At 35.9% G+C, this 22,885-nt stretch overlaps 1 protein-coding gene across 2 annotated transcripts; it reads right to left on the bottom strand.

Annotated features, from left to right (window-relative positions):
- Window positions 1-1,051: 1,051 nt before the first annotated feature.
- Window positions 1,052-22,797, bottom strand: PPWD1 (peptidylprolyl isomerase domain and WD repeat containing 1). Of its 2 annotated transcripts, XM_046000351.1 has the most exons (11): window positions 22,602-22,797; window positions 18,537-18,639; window positions 17,257-17,357; window positions 16,989-17,109; window positions 14,708-15,155; window positions 9,453-9,643; window positions 8,399-8,588; window positions 5,304-5,485; window positions 4,577-4,658; window positions 3,019-3,201; window positions 1,056-1,920 (listed from the first exon to the last, which is right to left on the bottom strand). In XM_046000351.1, exons 1-11 carry the CDS (start codon window positions 22,795-22,797, stop codon window positions 1,777-1,779), a joined length of 1,941 nt encoding a protein of 646 aa, XP_045856307.1. In that variant the 3' UTR covers window positions 1,056-1,776. The 2 variants fall into 2 exon arrangements, with proteins under 2 accessions (XP_045856308.1, XP_045856307.1); XM_046000352.1 differs by lacking the exon at window positions 22,602-22,797 and having other exon boundaries at window positions 1,052-1,920; window positions 16,989-17,011; window positions 17,332-17,357; window positions 18,537-18,588.
- Between the last annotated feature and the right edge of the window lie 88 nt (window positions 22,798-22,885).

The following is a 22,885-nucleotide window of genomic DNA, read 5'->3' on the forward strand; positions in this document are numbered from 1 at the left end:
TAAGTAACTACTTTAGAAAATGTCAGAGAAAACTTAGGTGTAGCCTATAAGCTAATATTGCTAAAAGAAAGACATTTTCTGTAGCATTGAAATACCCTTGAATCTGCAAAGTAGTAATAGGGAAAAAGACATTGTACTTTCCCTAAAAAATAATGAAGAGGATGAATAAGTGTCTTGCTAATAATTTAAAACATGCTTTTAAAAAAAGCACATCTGGCAATGTCTGTTTTTAGGTCTACTGATGATGTTAAATTTATGACATGAAGTGGAAAAATTTGTTCATCAAATAGGATTTTTCACTCAAGCAAAATAACTATGATTGGCAAAATGGGGCAACACCACCAGTTGGTGGCAGTATTATCAAAAATTTAGGATTATGTTTTCAGGAATGAATAAATTGCTAGGGAGATGTCTAGACACATAAAATAGGAAGAAAGGCATATTTCACGGTGAGATGTCATTTTATGTCTAAGATCTACTTTATAAAAAGAGGACATGATATTAGCTTAAAGTAGCATAACTTGACACATTGTTCCATCTCACAGGTTTGTGGCACAAAATGGATAAAGGAAGTAAACCTGTTTATCAACAGAAAGTATAAACATAAGAATGTGAATTCCCTAAACAGGTCTATTGAACGTGTCCCTCCTTTAACTTCTTTTTCTCCTTTAACTTCAAGAGTGTCTGGAAACTAGAAGCAATGGTTCTTAATAGTTATGAAGTCAGGAGGGAAAGTGAAGAAGAAATCAATACAACATTTTGAACTTATACTGTTTTACAGCTCAAATTACTAATAATTGCTCCATTATTAGCTACTAAAAGTTTTACTTAATATATAGTTTTTAAAAAAAAATTATTTATTTACTTGACAGACAGAGATCACATATAGGCAGAGAGGCAGTCAGAGAGAGAAGGGGAAGCAGGATCCCTGCTGAGCAGAGAGCCCGATGTGGGGGCTCCATCCTAGGACCCTGGGATCATGACCTGAGCCAAAGGCAGAGGCTTTAACCTATTGAGCCACCCAGGCACCCCAATATATACTTTCTTGATGGTATATTTAGTAAGGTAAGAAAAGGCTATAACCTGAAAGAAAATTTGAATTTAGTTACGTGAGGAAAATAATGTGAAAATAGTAAAATGGACCTGTATGTAAAACTAAGGACTGAAGTATTAATTTATTCTTATTCTTATATTTAAATACTAGGTGTAATACTCATTTAAATGTGATTTACCTGAAACTCAGAATAAGTTATTCCTAAATCTTTAATAAACTACAATTTCCTATTTGTCTGAAATTTCACTTAACACTACTTACTATTTTTAACAATGAAAGGCAAAACTATATGACATGAAACACAAACCTAAGAAAAGAAGGGAAGTGGTATATTACTATTAGATCCTGTTATCCTTTTTTAGTGGATCTAAAGAAACATGTGGGCAGATGATGTGGCGTGTTTTAAAAAGCTAAGCAACCTATGCATACGATTCTCATTATTTAATCTGGTTTTGAGTCTCATGACAGATTACATGTAAGGGATGCTGTTTGCCCAAATTTGTCCACTTCAGTTTATCACCTCTTAGGATGAGAAATGCTGCAAGAAAAATCAAAGGCAGAGTTTTTAAAAAGGACCTTTAATGAAAAATATAAAAACATAATATTGGATCCTTGAAACATGATTTGTATGTTCAGCAAGTCCTAAGAGATTTCTAATGTAAAATTACCCTGTTTGATATATGTGTGTTTTTATTTACACATACAGTGAAACAAACCTTATTTTACTTGACAGTAATATTTATGATGCTGACATCCTCATAGGGTTTATCTGTTTTGGGATTGACTTTGACATTGGAGATCCTTTGTACAACTTCCATTCCTTTAGTCACTCGTCCGAACACTGTGTGCTTATTATCAAGCCAAGGCTGCATTGGAGGAGAAATGGAAAATCTTGGTAAACCCAGATTTCTTAATCATACGCTCTGGGTGAGCAAATTAAAGAGAATTTAAGTTTATGCTTCATTTTAAAAATTTAATTAAAAGGATGTGCAGTTAACTTCATTTAGCAGCTTTTAAGAGCGATTTCCATAATTATATGAAAAAATATAAAAGCACAGTATAATTTTTTAATTAGATATCTGCATCTTTCAGACCAAAGGGAGCTAGAAGATGTTTGCTAAAGGTAAGTCTCTCTGCATAGCTCAAGAATTATGCCTAAGGCTTTAAAATTTCTCTGCAGGATTCCTACCTGTATAAGAAAGAGGCAATTTGGAACTGTTTGAGCAGCATGTGCTTTCATATTAGAGAGATGGGAGCTCAAATGCTGGCTCTTGGTGCCTACTTGACCTCTAGCAAGTTAGTCATGTCTCACTGTTCATTTCCTCATCTATTTTTTAAAACTGGGCATAGTGATACTAGAAGTACTATGAATATTACATGAGACTTTGTGCCTGATAGTAATTACAAATATTGTTCCTTTGTTGCATGGTGCTTCATTCCAACAAATAAAGTGTAATAATTTGTATAATTTTGTGTAACTGCATAGCAAGAAAGTACAATATTCTTATATTCTTATATAATGAATATTCTTCAATGAATATAAAGAATATTCCTATATTCTTATATAATGCTGTATTTTAGCAAATCTACAGTGCTGTTGATTATGGGCTGCACTTTGATTTCAGAGATATAAAAATACAGAATAAAGCTCTTAAAATTCAGAATTCATATACTCTGATTTCTGAAGATAAGGAAACAGCCCCAGAAGTGAAATGATTTGTTTTCTGTTGTACAACTAGTATTGGCAAGTTCACTTAAACCCAAGTGTCCTGAGTTTTACAAAGTAAAATCCAATTTGTTAGGTAATCTTCTACTTTCTTATTTAAATTGTTTTCATTTTTATATCCTGGCAGATATAAATAATGGTAGAGAATCCTGCAGCTCTCTTCCAGTGAATTCATTCTTCAATCATAATCTATGACTCTGTGATGGACTCTGTGGCTTATAGACAATGCTGTTCTTACCGTTGGTACTACTGTTATGAAAAACTGGGATCCATTAGTATTCGATCCAGCATTGGCCATGCTGAGTGTATATGGTCTGTCATGTCGTAATGTTGAATGAAATTCATCTTCAAATTCTCCTCCCCATATGCTTTCTCCTCCCATACCAGTTCCTGTTGGATCTCCTGTCTGAATCATGAAGCCCTTAACAGGAAGCACACAAAAAACACGTTACACTTCTCCTTTTCTATATGCACACTTTTATATATGCACACTTTTCTACATGCATAAGATAAACATGTTTAAGAGTGTTTTATAGTCAGTAAAATCTTAACTTTTCTTAACTGTCTCTCTATAAACTGATTTTATTAAAACCTCAGTAAGTTATACTTTACTTTAGAAGATGTATTTCCATTGCTTAAACACTACCTTATTTCATTGACTGGAAACAAGACTGCAAAGATCTCATTTATAGACATGTACTGTCTTTCCCAATAATCTAATTAAAACCAATTAATATTGTAAGAAGTTTTAGATCTGTATAGTGTGCTAGGTTTTATAGAATTGCCCCACTTTTCTCTAAACACTCTGGATTGCCTGGTGAGTCATTGACTAATTCTTTCAGAATCCCCCAAATCTGATTATCCCCCCCGTCATTTCTGACCTCCTACTTACCAAGAACTGTATTACTGCCCCATCTATTTTATAGAACACTGCTCAACAAAATCCTGGGCCAAGTTCTTTCTCTTCTTTGGGTTTTAATGGTGGTTCTCAAAGATTAAGTGGCATCATGTCTCTTCTATTACTTAAAATCTTACCTGCTAGATCTAGACCTTATCCAGTCACTAGGTACAAGTAACTTTAGCTTTGGGTTTTATCTAAGCATGACCTTTTACTCAGTATCTGACCCTGGCTTTTGCTGCTGACAAAATACTGATGCAGTGTTTCTAAACATACATATGTTTCAAGTTACTATATTCCTGCGCTTGATTCCAAATCTGACATTCATGACCATCCTTTTTTTTTGGCTTCTACAGTCCATTTTTCCTATTTTTTTTTAAAGGATTTTATTTATATGAAAGAAAGAGAGCAAGCAAGCGAGCGAGCACAAGCAGGAAGTGTGACAGGCAGAGGGAGAGGGAGAAGCAGATTCCTTGAGGAGCAGGAAGCCTTATGTGGGACTTGATTCCAGGACCCTGGGATCATGACCTGAGCCAAAGGCAGATGCTTAACTGACTGAGCCACCCAGGCCCCCTTTCCTATTCCTTTCTAACAAACTGAACATTGTGAGACAGGACGATTCCTTAGGTTTAAACCTGTGGTTATGCTAAAACATACTGTTCCGGAAATCATTTAAATTTTCTATCAACTTGGGGCACCTGGTGGCTCAGTCAGTTAAGCATCTGACTCCCGGTTTCAGCTTGGGTCATGATCTCAGGCCTGTGGGATGAAGCCCCGAGTTGGGCTCTGCCTTCAGTGGGGAGTCTGCTTGAAGATTCTCTCCTTCTGCCTCTCTCACCACTGCTCGTGCTTTCTCTCAAATAAATAAATCTTCGAAAAAAATTTTTCTACACCTTACCTTAATTATACGGTGAAATGTATGTCCATTATAATAACCATTTCTGCTGTGAACACAGAAGTTTTCCACTGTCTTAGGGCACCTAGTAAGACACATGTTAAAAATATGAAATCTATTCAGGGCATCTTAAGAGTTTTCTTTGCAGTTGTGCTTCTTAATGGTGTTTTCAGTATCTTCTCAAACTTTCAGAATCGGTTTTTTTTTTTCATAACCTCTTCTAACCTCAGGATAAGCAAGAGTTGAAAGAGCATATAAGCCACCATATATTCATATTGTTTAGTATATTATCTTTAGATCATGATTGCTTATTATATTTGAATTTGACAGTATTTAAATTTCAGAGTCATTTAGCAGGTTAAAAAATACAACTACAGTACCTTAAGATACATATGTTCACTGAATTCGTATAGTGGGTTCAGTTCCTGGGAAAGGTAATTTTCTTTAAAAACCATGTTGGGATGTATAGTTAATTTATTTGTATATCACTTATACTTTACATTCAGCACTTTTGTAGCTGTGTTTCATATTCCTAATAATAAACCTGTGAAGTATGTGTATAAAATTTTCCCATTTTCTAGAGGAACAATTATCAGAAAGCTAAAGGTAGATGCTCTATCAAACACTTCACTTCTTTAAAATTCCTCAAGTTGAAGTAATTTTACGTTGCACAGTTTCTTCAAATAAACACATTTACATTGGTGTTTAAGACAACAGAAATAGTACATACTCAACAGGAAAAAGTTTGATGTGAATGTCTCCCATACTTGTGTGGATAATGGCACTATCTGAAACTCGTTTAGGTCCTTCAGCTTGAGTAGCTGCCATGACTTCTTCTTTCGAAGGTTTCTCATTAAAAACATCTCTGTCAGAATCTGCACTTTTTGTATCTTCTGGTTCTCGTTTGGTAAACTCAAAAGAAAATTAGAGTGAATGAATAAAATTTTCATCTGGTTAAAATTTAACAACAAGAGAATTTCATTTCTATTTATGGTATTTGGGAAAAAGAATTCACATCAGAACAAATCCTTATTTCAGGAATCACTTCCTATCACAGGATGTGTAATACAGTTATATTATTTTTACACTTGTCTAATATGAAAATCCATTAATGAAGATGTATGATTTCAAATGGGATTTAATTTCTTTTTGGGTACAAATTTAACAAGATGCAGTTTTATTTGAGGTAGCTCTCTGCTTCTGCCAGCTAATACGACAAAACCTGTCATCTGTTGCTTACTTTCAACTATTTAGATTTCCTGGGTGTGAATTCCAGCTCCGCTACTTACTAGTTACATGATTTTGGGGAAGTAAATTCATTTCTTCCATTTCCTCATTCATAAATGGGGATGATAATAACTACCTCCAAGTGGTACCTGCTGTGAAGATTAAATGAAGGGATATAACATGCTTAGAGAACAGTGCCTAACATGTATAAGGTACTATATACATATTAGTAATTGTTATTACAAAAGCAGAACCTGGTGCTAGGTAGCCTGAGGATTCAAAGATTTCTGATTAGAAATGCATCTTGACTTTCTTTTTTTATTGCCTGCAAAGCCCCATCTGTTCTATCTAAATCCTGAAGCTTGGGAGAAAGAATGTAAATTTTGAGTGAAGTTGAAGAAATTTCAGGGTACCTCAGAGTATTGGGAAAACTGAAAGAAACCTTTCAGTTGTTAAAACTTTGGACTTCTCTAAGCCTGGGTGTTTTTTGTTTGTTTGTTTTTTGTTTTTTAATTTGACTTTCATTAAGTAGAGACTTTTTCTCCCAAGAAAGCCCTACCTGATAACCAATTGAGTTCCAGGAAGTAAAGCCAGTGTCCTAGGCCCCATCTTGCCTAATATCATTCCTGATTTATTTGTATAAAGTCCAAACTAACAAACAACCAAGGCAGAATGCTGTTGCCTTATAATGTTACTCTCCAGTTTTCAAAGGAAGGGCATGTCTGCTGTATGATTTATCTACATCAATTTTTAAATAGTTGTCTTGATTTAGGTCATGTATATAAACTACTAGAGTTCAAATTCTGTAAAATTTTATTTCATGATACTGGATTTGAAAAAAGGATAAATTTATACATATGTAAACCATTTTGCTTTTACTCATGAATATATATGTCTAAAAATGAAAGAATTTTATATTAGCTGTATAAAGATGCACATAGAGTGACTCTTTTTCGTCAGTGATTACAAGGAACATATATGATTTAATCAACATAAAAGTAAACTCTAGAGGAAGAAAAAGAAAATGTAACTTGTTAAAGTTTTTGATGAAGTGAATGGAACATTAGTACATATTTTTTTTTTAAATTTGACAGAAAGAGATCGTAAGTAGGCAGAGAGGCAGGCAGAGAGAGTGAGAGGGAAGCAGGCTCCCTGCTGAGCAGAGAGCCCGATGTGAGCGGAAGGCAGCGGCTTAAACCACTGAGCCACCCAGGCGCCCCTTTAGTACATGTTTTTAGTATATACCAAGGATTCCCTATTACAATTAATTTTTACCTTCAAAACAGTAAAATTACAGGTAAAACAAGAAAAATTCTTTTCCTTGAATATGTATTAATTTTTTAGCAAAGACCTTGACTACTATAAATAAATTTTTCATCTTAAAAGAATGTACCCATTTTAGGTTAAAAGCTTGGTTGCGATAAGCTGCTATTTTCTACATTTATCAAATGCTGGTAACCTGAATAGCATCACAGCTGCTTACAATAATATCAGATGAAAGAATGAGTATACTATAATGAGCCAGACACTTTACCAAACCTTGTGAATAGTGAAGAAAACATAAGGTCCTGTATTTGAGAATTTTATATTAAGGAGGAGATGATAGGGTCAGATATTAAAAAAAAAAAAAGAAAAGAAAAGAAAAATTATTCCCAAAACTGTGAAATACTGCACAAGCAAGCATACCTAATCAGACCTGATGTTGAGAGAAGGCTTCCAAACTGAGACCTAGTGAGAGTAGGGACTGGGGACAGGTGTGTGACTGGCAGCAGGAAGAGCCTGCGCAAACACCTTGAGGTAAACAAGGATACTCAATTACTGCAAACGGGATCAAATTCAGTACAGTCAGTGTAGCAAATGAACTAAAAATGAAGAAAGGCAGGTAGAAGAGCCATGTAATATAGATAGTTGAGGAGCCATTAAAAGATTTTAGGCAGAGAAATAGCCAAATTTGGGACTCAGAAAGTCTCTGACTTCAGTGGGTAAAACAGAAGGTATGGCAGAGGTCTCTGTATTTAGATTTTTTTCTGGTTGGCTTAACCATTAGGACACTGCTACTCTTAGATAGCTTGGTAGTCTGATTCTGAGCCCAATGTTAGTTAACATGCAAGGTACCTGTAATACTGTAGAAAAAAAATAATTCCTCAGGAATATTCACTTTTAAGGTAGCACCATTCATTACAAGGGAGTTGAAAGGCAATAAAAAGAAATGTGCTTAGAGAAGGAAGTGTGCAAGTTCAAGGGAGATAAATTATGTTTCAGAATAAAAGATGAAAAACAATCTTTTGCAGAATTTTAAAACCCCATAGCAAAGCTATTTTGGATGCAATTATTACCATAACCGCTTATTTCCTAACCTCTTAGACAACACAAACAGTTGCAGAAGCCAGGTTGAAAAATTTTCAAAACAGGAAAACAGTACAAAATCAAGTCCTAGTTAAAAATTCTACAATACTAATGTTTTAAGATAGTATTCTGGTTGTTTAGAAACTCTGCTATTATTGCCAACGTTCTCTTCAGTTGAAAGCACAAGCTAGGAAAATAAAACTCCAACCAAATTGGAAGAATTAAGGTCTTTTTCCTCTTACTTCTGCATACCATATAAAATCTGTTCTTTTTGAAAGATGTACAAACTATTGTCGGATCAGCTTGAATATTCTGAAGAACAGGGTTTTCAGAAGCTTTCATTTCTATAGTAGTTGCAGCACGATGTTTTTTGGCTATTCCCTGGAACAAAGCCAACTGCATCACTCTAATATTTTCTTGCTTGCCTAAGATGCGCACACACCTAGAAAATGCATTTTATACAATAAAATTAACAGAATGAAGTCCAATTACAAAAACTTTATAGTTAAAAGTTAGGAATCAACTATCCTTTATCCTTTACCTTTGTATAAAATAACTAGTAAAAGTTTAAAGAAATGTTTCTCTATCCCCCTCTCCCAAAAAGAATGATTTTAAATTGGTAGGTGGCTGGAATCTCCAGGTTAAAAAAAAATACATTCAGTCATATAGTTTTAACCTATCCCTGTCACTATTATTTTAATAGTTCTGTAAACCTTCAAAGATTCTATACTGCCAAGAACTACAATATAAATTTGTTTACATGTGAAAATGTACAGCACTAGTTTTTTTCTCTTTAAAATATACTTTAAGTTCTTTGCATTTATATTCAGTGATAGTATCTTACTATGGCTATTTTGTACTCAAACCAAATGGAGTGTTTGCACAAAAGGCTTATGGTGGTTTCATGCATTTTAACTTCTGATTTTATGTCTAGCAGGATGTAATGCTGAATTCTGTGGTTAAAATATTTGGCAACATTTAACATGAACTAGGCTAATTTAAATCAATAAGCAAAAGAGAGACTGAAACTTGTTAAAAAAACAAAAACAAAACACACACAACAACTTGAAACTATGCATATCTTTTTTTCTACTTCTTTTACAAACATGAGTGGAAACTTTTTACATAAGATTATAAACAACCAAAAGACCACAGAAAAATCCAGTCAAAACATTTGGTTAAGTTTAGACATTTGGGACCATTCCACTTGTCCTGGAACAAACAAAACGCCCATTGTTTCCCTAGAGGAGGAAATGGTCCCCCATAAATGAATGCACTTTTTAAAACACTTCATGTTAAAACTTACCGATTTGTTTCTACATTTATAACTTTAATGCCTAGCATTGTTCCATACAGCACAAAGTGTCCAGTCTCGTCAAAAACTATGTTAATTAATCTTACTGCATCCACCTTCTCCAACTCACGTTCTACAGCCATTCGTCGGCCAAATTCCATGTCAGGTAACTGTTGCCTCATCTGCTGGAGTTCAGTAAACATCTAAGAAGCAAACCATTTATTAACAAAAAAGCTACATGATAAAGGGAATGAGAATTTTTTTAAAAATATTTTGTTTATTTATTTGACAGAGAGAGAGATCACAAGTAGGCAGAGAGGCAGGGAAGAAGCAGGCTCCCTGCTGAGCAGAGAGCCCAAGGCAGGGCTCCATCCCAGGACCCTGAGAGCATGACCTGAACTGAAGACAGAGGCCTTAACCCAGTGAGCCACCCAGGTGCCCCGGGAATGAGAATTTAAATAGAAGCACAGAACACATTAAGAGCTACTGAAAGTTTATGTACTTATGTGTCATCTTCAGGATGATTCTAAATACTATAAGCAGAAAATAAGTTCAATCATAAAAAATAGGATTTATGCTAACTGGTTCTTCTTAAAAATTAATTTAACTACTGTTTTCTCTATTGAAACTCTATCTACTGCCTTTTACAAGCCACAGACTAGTACTTTCCAATAGAAATATAATGGAAACCACATATATAATTTTTACATTTTCTAGTAGCTACTTAAAAAAAAAACAGGTGAAATTAGTCTTAATAATGTTTTATTCAGGGATGCATGGGTGGCTCAGTCGATTAAGCGTCTGCCTTCAGCTTAGGTCATGATCCTGGGTTCCTGGGATTGAGTCCTGCATCCGGCTCCCTGCTGAGTAGGGATCTTGCTTCTCCCTCTGCCTGCTGCCTCCCCTGCTTGTGCTTTCTCTCTCTCTCTCTGAGACAAATAAAATCTTCAGAAAAAATGTTTTATTGAACCCAGTATATCGTAAATATAATCATTTAAGCTTTAGGTATTAAAATATTGAGATGGGGGCACCTGGCTGGCTCAGGTGGTAGAGGATGTGACTCTTGATCTCAGGGTTGTAAGTTCGAGGCCCATGATGGGTGTAGAGGCTACTTAAAAATAAAATCTTAAAAATTTTTTTTGAGATATATTACATTCTATGTTTCTTATATTAGGTCTTTGAATCCTGTATTTTATACTTTCAGCCCATCTCAGTTTGGACTAGCTTCATATCAAGTACTCAATAGCCACATGTGGCTAGTGGCCACATGTGGACAATGCAACTAGACTGTAAGCTCCCTATACAGGAATCATGGGCCTGACATGATATAACAAGCACTCAGTTTTTGTTGAATGAATGAACTCTTATTATTTCACTAATTTATAATGATTTCATGACATTTTAGAAAATGTTTCAAGTGGAGTGCCTGGGTGGCTCAGTGTAAAGCCTCTGCCTTTGGCTCAGGTCATGATCCCAGGGTCCTGGGATCAAGCCCCGAATCGGGCTCCCTGCTCAGCGGGGAGCCTGCTTCCTCCTCTCTCTCTGCCTGCTTCTCTGCCTACTTGTGATTTCCGTCTCTCAAATAAATAAAATCTTTTAAAAAAATGTTTTGAGTTATTTTTACAGAAAGTACAACACAGATTATCATTAGGTAAATGTGACTTTGTGTGGATGAATATTTTTATGAGTGCTCTCTAGTTTTGTTATTTGGTTTTCTTTAGATATTTAAAATAATTTCAGATGAGGTCACATCATTAATTACTATGTATTATTATACTCTAAGTTTCCCCCAAAATATGATCTTTCATTCACTTTTCCAGATATTTAGGGCATCAAGCAGCAGAATTCAAAAGTAGGTCTCCACTGGAGATGGAAGAAACCAGGCTTATGTTCAATCTATTTTTTTTCATGCTTGCATTCACTAGAAATCCTGTTTTTCTAGATACGGAAAGAAGAATGTAAATAACTCCAAAAGATGAAAGGAGGTATGTGTATGAGGGAACAACAAGAAGCAAAGTTCTTACAGGACAGATAAAAAGCCTGGTCATTAGAGTTTCTTGTGTCCAGTTTCTGAGACTGATAATTGTTTATTTGTATGCTAGAAATAGCCTAGATGCCAGAGTACATTTTTGTAGTGAGGGACTCTTGATTATTTTGTTACAGAGAAGATTTATTTTTTTTTTTTAAGGGTTTTATTTATTTATTTGAGGGACAGCGAGAGAGATCACAGAGGGAGAAACAAACTCGACGTTGAGCAGGGAGCCCAATGTAGGCTCCATCCCAGGACTCCAAGATCATGACTTGAGCCAAAGGCAGACACATAACTGAGCCCCCAGACCCTCTGCCAGTGAAAATGAAGTATTTCATAAATACTTCTGCCAGTGAAGTATTTCATACATGTTAATCCAACCTAATAAGTACATCGGTATCTTTTTACATATTCTAGTCTTAATACCAGGGCCTCTGTGATACATTGCTATATAGCAGTAGGCAGCATATGCATATCTCTAACTGTGAGATTCCACACATTCACTACTCACTAGCATTCTAACTAATTTACTTGGCATTTGTTTTTGTTTTGTTTTGGTAACTTCTCTTATTCTGAATCTGAACTTCTATCATAAGCTTTAATACTGATTTTCTCTTATCATCTCAGCCCTCTGATTTCAACAAATGTTGAAGACAAGGATGAACAGAGTGGACTGAACAGCTCAAGAGTATTCATGTTAAGAGATATATATCCAGAGACTGTGTTTTTATTTTTTTTTAAATTTTATTCATTTTTTTAGAGACTGTTTTTGTTTCTTTTCCTAAGGAATCTTTGAAGAGCTGCAAGCTGGTAAAGAGTTTTTAAGTTATATTTAAATTAATATTTAGTTACCATCTAACATTAAAGAAGAAAACATTACAAAGGACATTTTCTCCTTTTCTTAAAAGTATAGGGGAGAGCTATTCTCTTCCACCAAGAAAATGAGTGATGAGGATGATTTGACGGCAAATACATCTTCACATTTGTCTGGATTCATACTACTTTAGGCAGATAATCCACCCAACTTACTGCTGCTTGCCACCAAATAAGAGTGTCACTAATGAAAATAATAGAATTTAAGACCTTAATGCAGGGAATCTAATATAAATTGGTCACTACCAAGACTAAAATTGACAAGGTCATACAATAAACATTGCTGCTACAAAGGTTCAACCCACAGATTCTTAGAGGATTCAACATACCATTAGCAATGATGAAATCCAAATTTCCACAAAAAAACAGTTAACTTTGCATGGATAGAAACTCTTATTCTACAACTACATGCTTTAACAAATTCTTTTTTCGTTTTGTTTTAACAAATTCTTGTTAGCAGTTATGTATCAGGTATTGTTCTCAGTGCTGGAGATACAAACAGGAACCAAAATAGATAAGGGACCATAGATTCGTAGAGTTTAATTTATGAGGGACTGATATGTATTAATCAAAAATAAGACCATGCCAAATGCTCTACAGGAAAATTAAACAGTGACACTGAGTCACATTAAAAAAAAAAAAGTTAGGGGCGCCTGGGTGGCTCAGTGGATTAAGCCACTGCCTTCGGCTCAGGTCATGATCTCGGGGTCCTGGGATCAAGTCCCGCGTCGGGCTCTCTGCCCTGCAGGGAGCCTGCTTACTCCTCTCTCTCTGCCTGCCTCTCTGCCTACTTGTGATTTCTCTCTCTGTCAAATAAATAAATAAAATCTTAAAAAAAAAAAAAAAGTTATCCTATGGGTAGGTGGGTGGCTCAGTTTGTTAACCAACCAACTCTTGGTTTTGGCTCAGGTTGTAAACTCATGGGTGTTAAGATCAAGCCCCAAGTCAGGCTCCACACTGAGCAAGGGCAGAGTCTGCTTGAAAATTCTCCCTCTGATCCCCACTCCAGCTCGGGGGTATGCTTTCCCTCTCTTGTGCTCTCTCTAAAGTAAATAAGTAAATCTTAAAAAAAGATTGTCTTAGATTATATGAACAGTGAATTCCCATAGGAAGTGACCCTTTAAATAAGATTTGAAGTGTAAATTCAACAGGTAATGGAAAGAATGGGGGAGGGGTGACCCCAGGCAGCAGGAACAGCATATGCAAAGGCCCTATGGTGGGAGACATGTTCAAGAAACTGAAAGAAAGCCCAAATGGCTAGAGTAAGAGGCAGGGAGAAAGGTTATTTACAGTAGGGTAGAACAGTAGGCAAAGGCCACAATAAGGCAGGCCATGAATTTGGTCTTGATTCTAAGAACAGGAAGTCACTAAAAGGTTCAAAGAATGACATGGTCAGATGTGCATTTAAAAAAAAAAAAAAAATGGTCCAAGGGCACTCGGGTGGCTTAAAGCCACTGCCTTTGGCTTCAAGTCGTGATCCCAGAGTCCTGGGATTGAGCCCTGCGGCTGGCTCTCTGCTCCGCCAGGGAGCCTGCTTCCCGCGTCCCCCTCTGCCTTGCCTCTCTGCCTACTTGTGATCTGTCTGTCAAATAAATAAATAAAATCTTTAAATAAATAAAAATTAAAAATTAAAAAAAAACTGCTCTAGGTACAGCGTGGATAACAGATTAGGAGGAAGCCAGGACACAGGCAGTAGGCCATGAGATCGTCTAGGCAAAAGATCATGAGCTATAGTACTGACAGCTGTGCTGAAAGGAAATTGATAAATTTAAAGCATATTTAGAAAGTAAAACTGACAGGACTCATGATGAATTAAAAAGAGGGGTAAGGAAAAAAGTTAAGGATGATTCAGGTTTCTTTGGTTTGTGCAAGCAAATGGATATTGGTGCCATTCATGAAGACAAGCAAAACAAAGCAAAACAAAAAAACCAAAACCAAACCAAACCAAACCAAACCAAAACAAAACAAAGGATAGCACCAGCTCTTTCACAACAGAAAGCTGGAAAAATCAATTTGGGAGCAGTCATACAAACAGGGAGGAATGAACAGAATTAAGAAAAGGGTAAGAAAAAAGTCTAGAATGAGTTTTGAGGAACTTAAGAGGATGAACTTACAAACAAAACTAAACTAGAAACAGCCACATAAATGTAAGGATAACTGGCTCAAAAGATACCACATCATAAACCTAGGGAAGAGAGTTCTGAAGAACAATGAAAGCAAGACAGTTGAATAATATCTTCAATGTACTAAGAGAAAATAACCATCCACATAAATATCTACACCCACAAAAAAAATCTTTTAAGAAATAGCACAAAATAAAGACATTCAGAAAAGGAAACAGTCATTAAATTTATATTGTACTTACACTTAGTGATTCATCAAAGACTCTCATGAGTTTTCCAGTTAAAAATCTGAAAATTCTAACTTTTCTATCAGAACCAATAGTAGCTATTTTCTTCCCGTCAGGTGAAAAACATATGCTGGTTGGATAAGCCTTGCACTTGGCAAATTCATATAAATCTGTGTCAGTTTTATATTCCCAGTTCACATTTTTGGGGAACTTATACTCATGAGGAGGCCCAGTCCAGTATTCAATCATTCCAGATTTATCAGAAGACACTACTGCTTTGTAAACTGCATTCAGCCGTATCTGAGTAAGAGGTGATGTATGGAGTTTGTCAAAGATATGAAGTGGCTGGTTATCTCCTCGACCATCATAAATGAAAATTTTTCCTGTGCTCTTCTCAGAAGCAGCAACTGAAGAGATGGCATCCCCTGGACAATAGATCCACTCACACTGTCCAGGAAAATAGCTAAAATATTTAAGAATTGAGGGAAAAAAGAGATCAATACAAATAAGCATCCTTTTCCACCCACACCACCAGAAAAGTGTCCTGGACAATGATTTGGTCAATTTTGGATTCCTTGCTCAAAGTAGCAGAGAGATAGAAAATGGGAAGGAACGAAGAGAGTTACTAATTTTTCTCTTTCTGACCTCATTAATATAATGGTAATAACTTCTGAGGATTTATCAGACCACAAAGAGAACTGCATATAGCAGATCATTTAGTTCTTTTGGGTAGATAAGAAAACCTAATTAGACCCAAACCTTAAAATATTTCAAGGCATTGCCTTTCGGATTTCTGTCCACATCTCAGTCTATGTGTAACTTACTTTTAAATAGGTTAGCATGTAACAGTATACTTGATAAATCCATCCTTGAAATGTTTAAAATAAAAACATTTTAGTTATGACTGTGATCAAAAGAAAAACATTTTGATATCACATTCTCATTATTAGTAACTTGATCTTAAAACTATGAAGTTTGAACATGCTACCTGATGAACAAAGGGTAAAAGAACTGGGACAAATTTAATTAATTCACTGAACTTACACACTCAAATGAGTGTTGTCTCCTATGCAGTCAAGTTTGAGAAGTTACACAGTTATTCCAATGGTGGTGCTGATGATCAAAACTTTCTTGGAACTTCTCAAAACTTTTCTAGAATTTCTACCGAAACTTAAAAAAAAAATACTCTTTTAATATCCTCAAAGATGGCAAAGGTTCAACATTTATCAATAGATTTAATTTTTAAAAACCGCTAGTGTGGGTAAACAAAGCAAGAGAATAGGACAGATAATCAAAAGATATTTCTGTTTCTAGTCAAAAATAAGTTCTGACCATAAGTAATGAGACTGATTTCCTTTAGTGGCTCACAAACTGGTTTTGAGGGAAATTCCAAAAGAAATCCTATTATGTAATGAACTGTTGTTCTCCTTCCCCCACCATTCATATGTTGCAGTTACCCAAGGTGATCGTATCTGGAGATAATTAGGAGGTAATTAAGGTTGAATGACGTCATAAATGTGGGGCCCTAATCCCAAAGGCCTGTGGCCTGAGAAGGGAAAGATCAAGATACCATTCCTCCCTACATCCTGTCCCCAAAGAGAGTCCTCACCACAAATTAAACCCTGCTGGAACCTTGATCTTGCACTTTCCAGCCTCCAGAACTCTGAGAAAATAAAATTCTATTGTTTAAGCCACTTAGCCTATGGCCTTTTCTAATGGCAGTGTGAACTAAGACAAGTCCCAAACTTTTTGACAATACTATGACTTTAAAGCTGACATTCATTAAGAAATATTTAAATTCAGTATAGAATCTGAAGAAAGACATGCTTAAGGTATTCATCTCATTCCTGTACAGTCCAACCACATAGTTTGGGTATCAATATACTTCAAAGTTTAAAATCACCAATAAATCACTTCAATTTCAAAATGTACACAAGCCTTGTAAGACACAATACAGATGACTGAAATAAACACAGTAAAGAAGTTAATTCTAAGCACCAGTATTTTTGACATGATGGATCCTGTTAATTCATTTAGTAATGTTAAATGGATATAATCAATCCTTACTATGATGCTGATTAAAAACTTCTACTGTGATTAATGAGAAAATCACAGCAGAAGCCTCCAAAGAGGTCATAACAAGGATTCATACCGAATTTTCCTAAGCAAAATTCAAAGGCACATTTTTTAATGGGATGGCGATATAGTCTGTTTAGAAATATCTACAAAATGGTGATGTTTAGTTTAAAACTTATTTCACTAAGTAAAAAAATATATACTTTAAAAAAAGACTCACCCAAGCTTCAGCATATTGATCATGTCAAAGTTCACTACATCAAACACCTTCATTGCTTTATCATCACCCACAGAACAGAACAATGCTCCCTCAGAGCTAACTGCAATACTCTCAATAACTCCTATTTAAATAAATCAAATTAAAACACTCTAGTAAATACCAATGAAACAAATATACATGATTCAAAGAAAAAAAAATTTTTAAAGAAACTTTAGCCAATACAATTTAAGAGAGCTACACAAACACAAACACAAAGTGAAATTCTTACCCAGATGACTACGAAAATGTTTAACAAATTCAATTCCCTCTTCTATTTTTTTCCAGAACTTAACATGTCCATCATGACTGGCAGTAATAATAAAGTCTGTCCTGCATATATAAAATTATAAAAGTTAATTTAAATAATTCATAAATCTGTAGAACAGATCTATGAATTACTTAGTACCCCCAAAGCAATCATTCATGAGAATTTCTGACTTTTGAAGTACATTTTAAAAAAAAATCTTCCTTTATGAAGACTACTATGACATATAAAAAAATATCTTCCTTTATGAAGGCCATTACTGCAAACTTTGTAGTTCTTTTCTGGATTTTATAATAGCTGCTGTGGCACTAATTTTAATCCCAAGAATTAGGATCAGAATTGAGCTAGCACTTGACATTAAAAAAAATAAATTTCACCAGCAATCACTAGACCCTACAACCCATTAATGTTAAGATCACCCTATGGACAGTGTTTCAGAAGGAAAATTACACTAGTTTTCAGAAACTGATAAATCATTAAATCTCAATATATTCCTTCTCTATACAGCAAAGTTCAACATATATTTGTTTTGTATCCTATCCAAGGTGTTTGGTTAAGTATCAAAAAGATTTTATACAGAATAGTCTCCCTTGTATGATATATAAAAATGGAAGCCATTTATTGAAACCTAGACTACACCAGGTACTTTACACATCTTACCTCGAACGCACTTCTTGTATGATATAGGAAAGAGAATGTAGGCCTTTATTTAACTTCAACTATTACAAAACCTGTGACATTAAACAGAAATCCATAGTATCCTAAAGTTACTTCTACAAATCCTTCTCAAAACTGAAGCATTTTTGTAAAACACATTTTTAAAAAAATATTTTATTTGGGGCGCCTGGGTGGCTCAGTGGGTTAAGCCTCTGCCTTCGGTTCAGGTCATGATCCCAGTATCCTGGGATCAAGCCTCACGTCGGGCTCTCTGCTCAGTGGGGAGCCTGCTTCCTTTCCTCTCTCTCTGCCTGCTTGTGATCTCTCTCTGTCAAATAAATAAATAAAATCTTTTAAAAAATAGATTGAAAAATATTTTATTTGACAGATCACAAATAGGCAGAGAGGCAGGCAGAGGGGGTGGGGAAAGCAGGCTCCCCACCAAGCAGAAAGCCCTATGTGGGGCTCGATCTCAGGACTCTGAGATCATGACCTGAGCCGAAGGCAGAAGTTTAACCCACTGAGCCACACAGGCGCCCCTAAAAGACATTTTTTAGAAAGAAATTAAAATGATGTGATAGACTTACTTGGTGCATACCACATGGGTGATAACATCTCTATGCATGTAACTGCGTTCATACATAGATGCACTGGGGAGATTTTCAAGATAGACTCTTTCAAACTCTAGAACTGAAGGGGAAAAAAAGTAAAGAAAAATGTATTTTTAACTGAAACTATATACTATTTTGTATTTAAGATTTTCTAAATTCTATTTTGCATTTTCTTCTAGATTTTCTTAAATTTCTCTTAATTCGCACATAATGGAAAAAAATTTAGTGTCTGTTATATCACTTATAACTTCTATTGTTTTATAGTAGTGAATAGCACCATTATTTAGTTAGTCATGACAGGTTCTAAGGTAGTATATAAAGGATTAACTGTCCCCAGAACTTAAGAACTGAGTAATTATGACTTAATATGAAGGTTCATTAAGAAACAAAACCTTTAAAAGTTTCATCAAATTATCACAACCATCTTTTTAGCCAGGTAGAATCAATTATTAGTTTTAACTTAAATAAGTAACAAGAGGACAGTTGCCACTGATAAGATGTCTATTTATCTTTAAGGCACTAATCCTCTCTGAAGTCACTGATACTGGCATTAGAGCAGGTTAACATGAAAAAATTCAAAATAGATTTTTAGAGCTGAAAAAAATTCTGGAGTTCTCAACTTCTTCCAGGGACAAAACATTTGTTAAAAGTGTTAATCCGAGGAAATACTTATTTCACTACAGGAGCTATGACCAATTTTACTAGCAAAAATTGACATATCTAGTAAAATAAGCCAATGATGGCCAAATAGAACTATAAAAATTGCTACATTAAATATGAGATGTTTTGTAGTTTTTCATTAACCAATGCATAGCAGACTCAAACTGGTGCCCAACGAACTCCTTTTTCCTTCACTTTTAGTAACAGAATGCCCATTTTTACATGGGCACATTGATACCCAGCTTAAGTTATTAAAGGGACATTTCTCAACTTCTCCAGAGTTAGGTGTGACCATGTGTCAATGAGAAATGTTGTGCGACAAGGAAGTCTCCTTCAAAAAGTGTTCCCTTGTTCCCTTTCTCAGTCCTACAACTTGGAACTGGGATAACAGCACTGTTATTCTAATAAAAACTCAGAATAAAGATGAGGGCCATATCTTAGTGATGTTAGGGCAGAAAGCTGGAAAGAATGTCTGGAGCCTCTATACCAATCTTAGACTATTTACTTGGAAGGCAGCTATGCTCACCACTATACCACCAACGCAACTATTTACTTTGGGACTCCTTTTACACATGAAAGAAGTAGAACTCTGTCTTTTTTTTTTTTAAGAAGATTTTATTTATTTGTCAGAGTGGCAGGCAGAGGCGGAGAGAAGCAGGCTCCCTGCCGAGCAAGGAGCCCAATGCGGGACTTGATCCCAGAACCCTGGGATTATGACCTAAACCGAAGGCAGCAGCTTAACCGACTAAGCCACCCAAGTGTCCCAGACCTCTGTCTTTTTTAATGTTATTGACTTTTTGGGTCTTTTTGTAATAGGTAGGTAATATAATCCTATCTGATACACATTCCTTTTGCTGCTAGTTAGTTTACTTGTTGAGCAGGTATTTACTGAAAACAAAATAGGTTAAGGCTCATGGACATGAAGAACACATAACTCCTGTCTTTGAAAAACCATCAGTTTAATTAAAGGTAGTTCCATATAATAATTTATAATGTCTTTCTGAAAATGAGTACAAAAATCCAGTGTCAAAAGAACATGTTCTATTTCTAGAAATATATTATCAAATTCCTGTCTTTTTATTTTTTTAAAGATTTTATTTTTTTGACAGAGAGAGATCCCAAGTAGGCAGAGAGGCAGGCAGAGAGAGAGAGAGAGAGAGAGAGGAGGAAGCAGGCTTCCTGCCAAGCAGAGAGCCTGATGCGGGACTCGATCGCAGGACCCTGAGATCATGACCCGAGCCGAAGGTAGAGGCCTAACCCGCTGACCCACACAGGCCCCCTAATTTTTTTTAAAGATTTTATTTTTATGTAATCTCTACACCCAACATGGTGCTTGAACTTACAATCCTGAGATCAAAAGTCACATGTTCTACTGATTGAGCCAGCCAGGTGCTCCAAATTCCTGTCTTTTTAGATAATCTTCAATGATATTTTTCTAATGTCTCATAGATGTTTTTAAATCTCAATTTTTTCTTCAAACTTCAAACTATTGGCTTAAATACAATGAGCATCTACTTAAGGGAAAACATTTTTCTTTTTGTTTTCTGGTTTTTTTTTTTTCTTTAAAGATTTTATTTATTTCATAGACAGAGAGAGATTACAAGCAGGGGGAGTAGCAGGGAAAGGGAGAAGCAGGCTCCCACTGAGCAGAGAGCCCGATATGGGGCTTGATCCTAGGACCCTGGGCTGAGCTGATGGCAGACACTTAACTGAATGAGCTGCCCAGGTGCCCCTAGGGCGAACATTTTCACACGTAATTATTTCTGTCTCTACTGAATTAAGTTTTGTATGATCTTTGTCTCTTAACACTAATATCAACACTTTGATATTTTTTTATTTTTCCATTAGAAAGGACATACAAAAATATTCTAATGCAACAGTAAGAGCATTAACTTTGTCATATTCATTCATTCAATAAATACTAAGTGAACACTTACTATGTGCAAAGCACTCAAGCAAAGTAGGAATGGACTTTGCTTTTAGAAGGGTACAGTCTTAGCAGTGGAGAAGAACATTAATCAACCACATGAATAAATATTCAATTGTAAAATGTAGCCAGTGCAATGAGGAAGAAATTGCTATGGAAACATTTAACAGAAAGACCTAACAGTAAAAAAGATTATGTACTTTAAAGATGTCGGTGGACAGTATTTTAAAAAGTGGCTTCTTTAAAATCTGGATACATAAATTTGAAGTCTACCTGTAAATTCAGCTGTTAAATACTACCTCAGATTTATGATCGGTGCTCTTTAGAAACCTGGACCAAACTGGAGAAGTCACAGGCTTTACAGAGGTGATGGTTGAAGACGAATGCTACAGTTGAGCAAGTTAGCCAAGTGAAAAAGGGTGAGGGAAATTATTCCAGATATACACCATAACATCCTGGTAGGCATTCAAATAAGAAAAAAAGGCATGTCCCATTCTCAAGTATCTTAATATCTTAATATGTCTAGAGTACAGAATAAGGAAGACAGAGTTAGGATAGAGAAGCAGTGGAAATGTTTTGGTGAGGTAAGGAGAGATCATGTCATGAACAGCCTTGTGGGCCATTTGGGGAGTTTGGACTTTGTTTAGAAAATAATGAGGAATCACTGAAGAGTGTGAAGCAGAGAGAGAGAATGATAAAGATTTGAACTTTCAGAAAAATCGTATTTTAATGATCTTAAACGTTAAGAAAGGCACTTTATAGAACTTTTAAAACAAGAAAATTTAACCTCTTTCCCCACCCTTTTTATTTGAAAAACCTGTTCACTATTCCACGAAAGTAGGAAAATACTCCATGCCCTGGTATCTCCTGCGTGTGGTTTGAAAACCACACCCCGCTGGTTTTAGATGAAAAATTTGTGATCCAGGAAACTTATGTAACTTTCCTACGTCAAAAAAGTAATTACTGGAAGAGTCAGAATTATAATCATCTTTACTTACTCTTTAGGATTCTAAATAGGCACCGTCCTCTCGCCCCCTCCCCTCTGGGCAACAAACAGCATTCCTGAACTAAAAGCCTTCAAGAAAACCGGCCTCTCACAACTGCTAGACGGAGACAGAAATTCCAACCTTATACACCTGCTGTAGGGATTAAATGAGAGGCACCCAGCGCATAGGAATTAGTGGCATAAATTAGTTTTAGCATCTATTAGAACACATTACTGTAACACATCCATGATTAACACTGTTAGGTATTACCAAAAGGACGCTGTACTCAGCCCAAGTCACTATTTCGGGAGAACTTGCAAGTATAGAATGACCAGCAATCAGAAGATCCTCTGTTCAGAGGGCACAAAACCCCGCAATCACACACCATCTGTTTTGGGGGTCTGGTTTGAAATCTCCCCGTCGGGGGATGCAGATTTCAACTCGCCCTGGGCTTATCTCTGTAGCTACCTTTCCTCTTCTTGGCCAATGTTGCCTCTACAGGTAAAGGCCCAACCCATCGCTCTTCATTTTCCTCTTCATTCTCTTGGGCCACCGCCACTACCCCTGTCAGCTCTCTTTCGCTGAGTTCTGCTTTTTCCGGTTCCTCCGGGTCCCGGCGCCTTCTTCTTCTCAGCTGCGAATCGCTACCACCTTCAGACGCCATATTGCCCGAATTGTCAGAAACGGCGCGACACACGCAGCTCTGCTACCAATCTTAAAAGCGGCGCAGTTTATCCGTCAGCGGCCAAGCG

The sequence above is a fragment of the Meles meles genome, chromosome 3 (genome assembly GCF_922984935.1).
Source record: "Meles meles chromosome 3, mMelMel3.1 paternal haplotype, whole genome shotgun sequence".
Lineage (NCBI taxonomy): Eukaryota > Metazoa > Chordata > Mammalia > Carnivora > Mustelidae > Meles > Meles meles.

Bases quoted from the DNA above. Each gene is read 5' to 3' on its own strand.
- PPWD1 (XM_046000351.1), bottom strand. From the start codon at position 22,797: ATGGCGTCTGAAGGTGGTAGCGATTCGCAGCTGAGAAGAAGAAGGCGC. The intron at 18,640-22,601 runs GTAGCTACAGAG...TTTCCCCTTCAG, and splicing joins ATTGGCCAAGAAGAGGAAAG to TTCTAGAGTTTGAAAGAGTC. The intron at 5,486-8,398 runs GTATGCAGAAGT...TTTTCTTTTGAG, and splicing joins AAAAGAACAGATTTTATATG to TTTACCAAACGAGAACCAGA.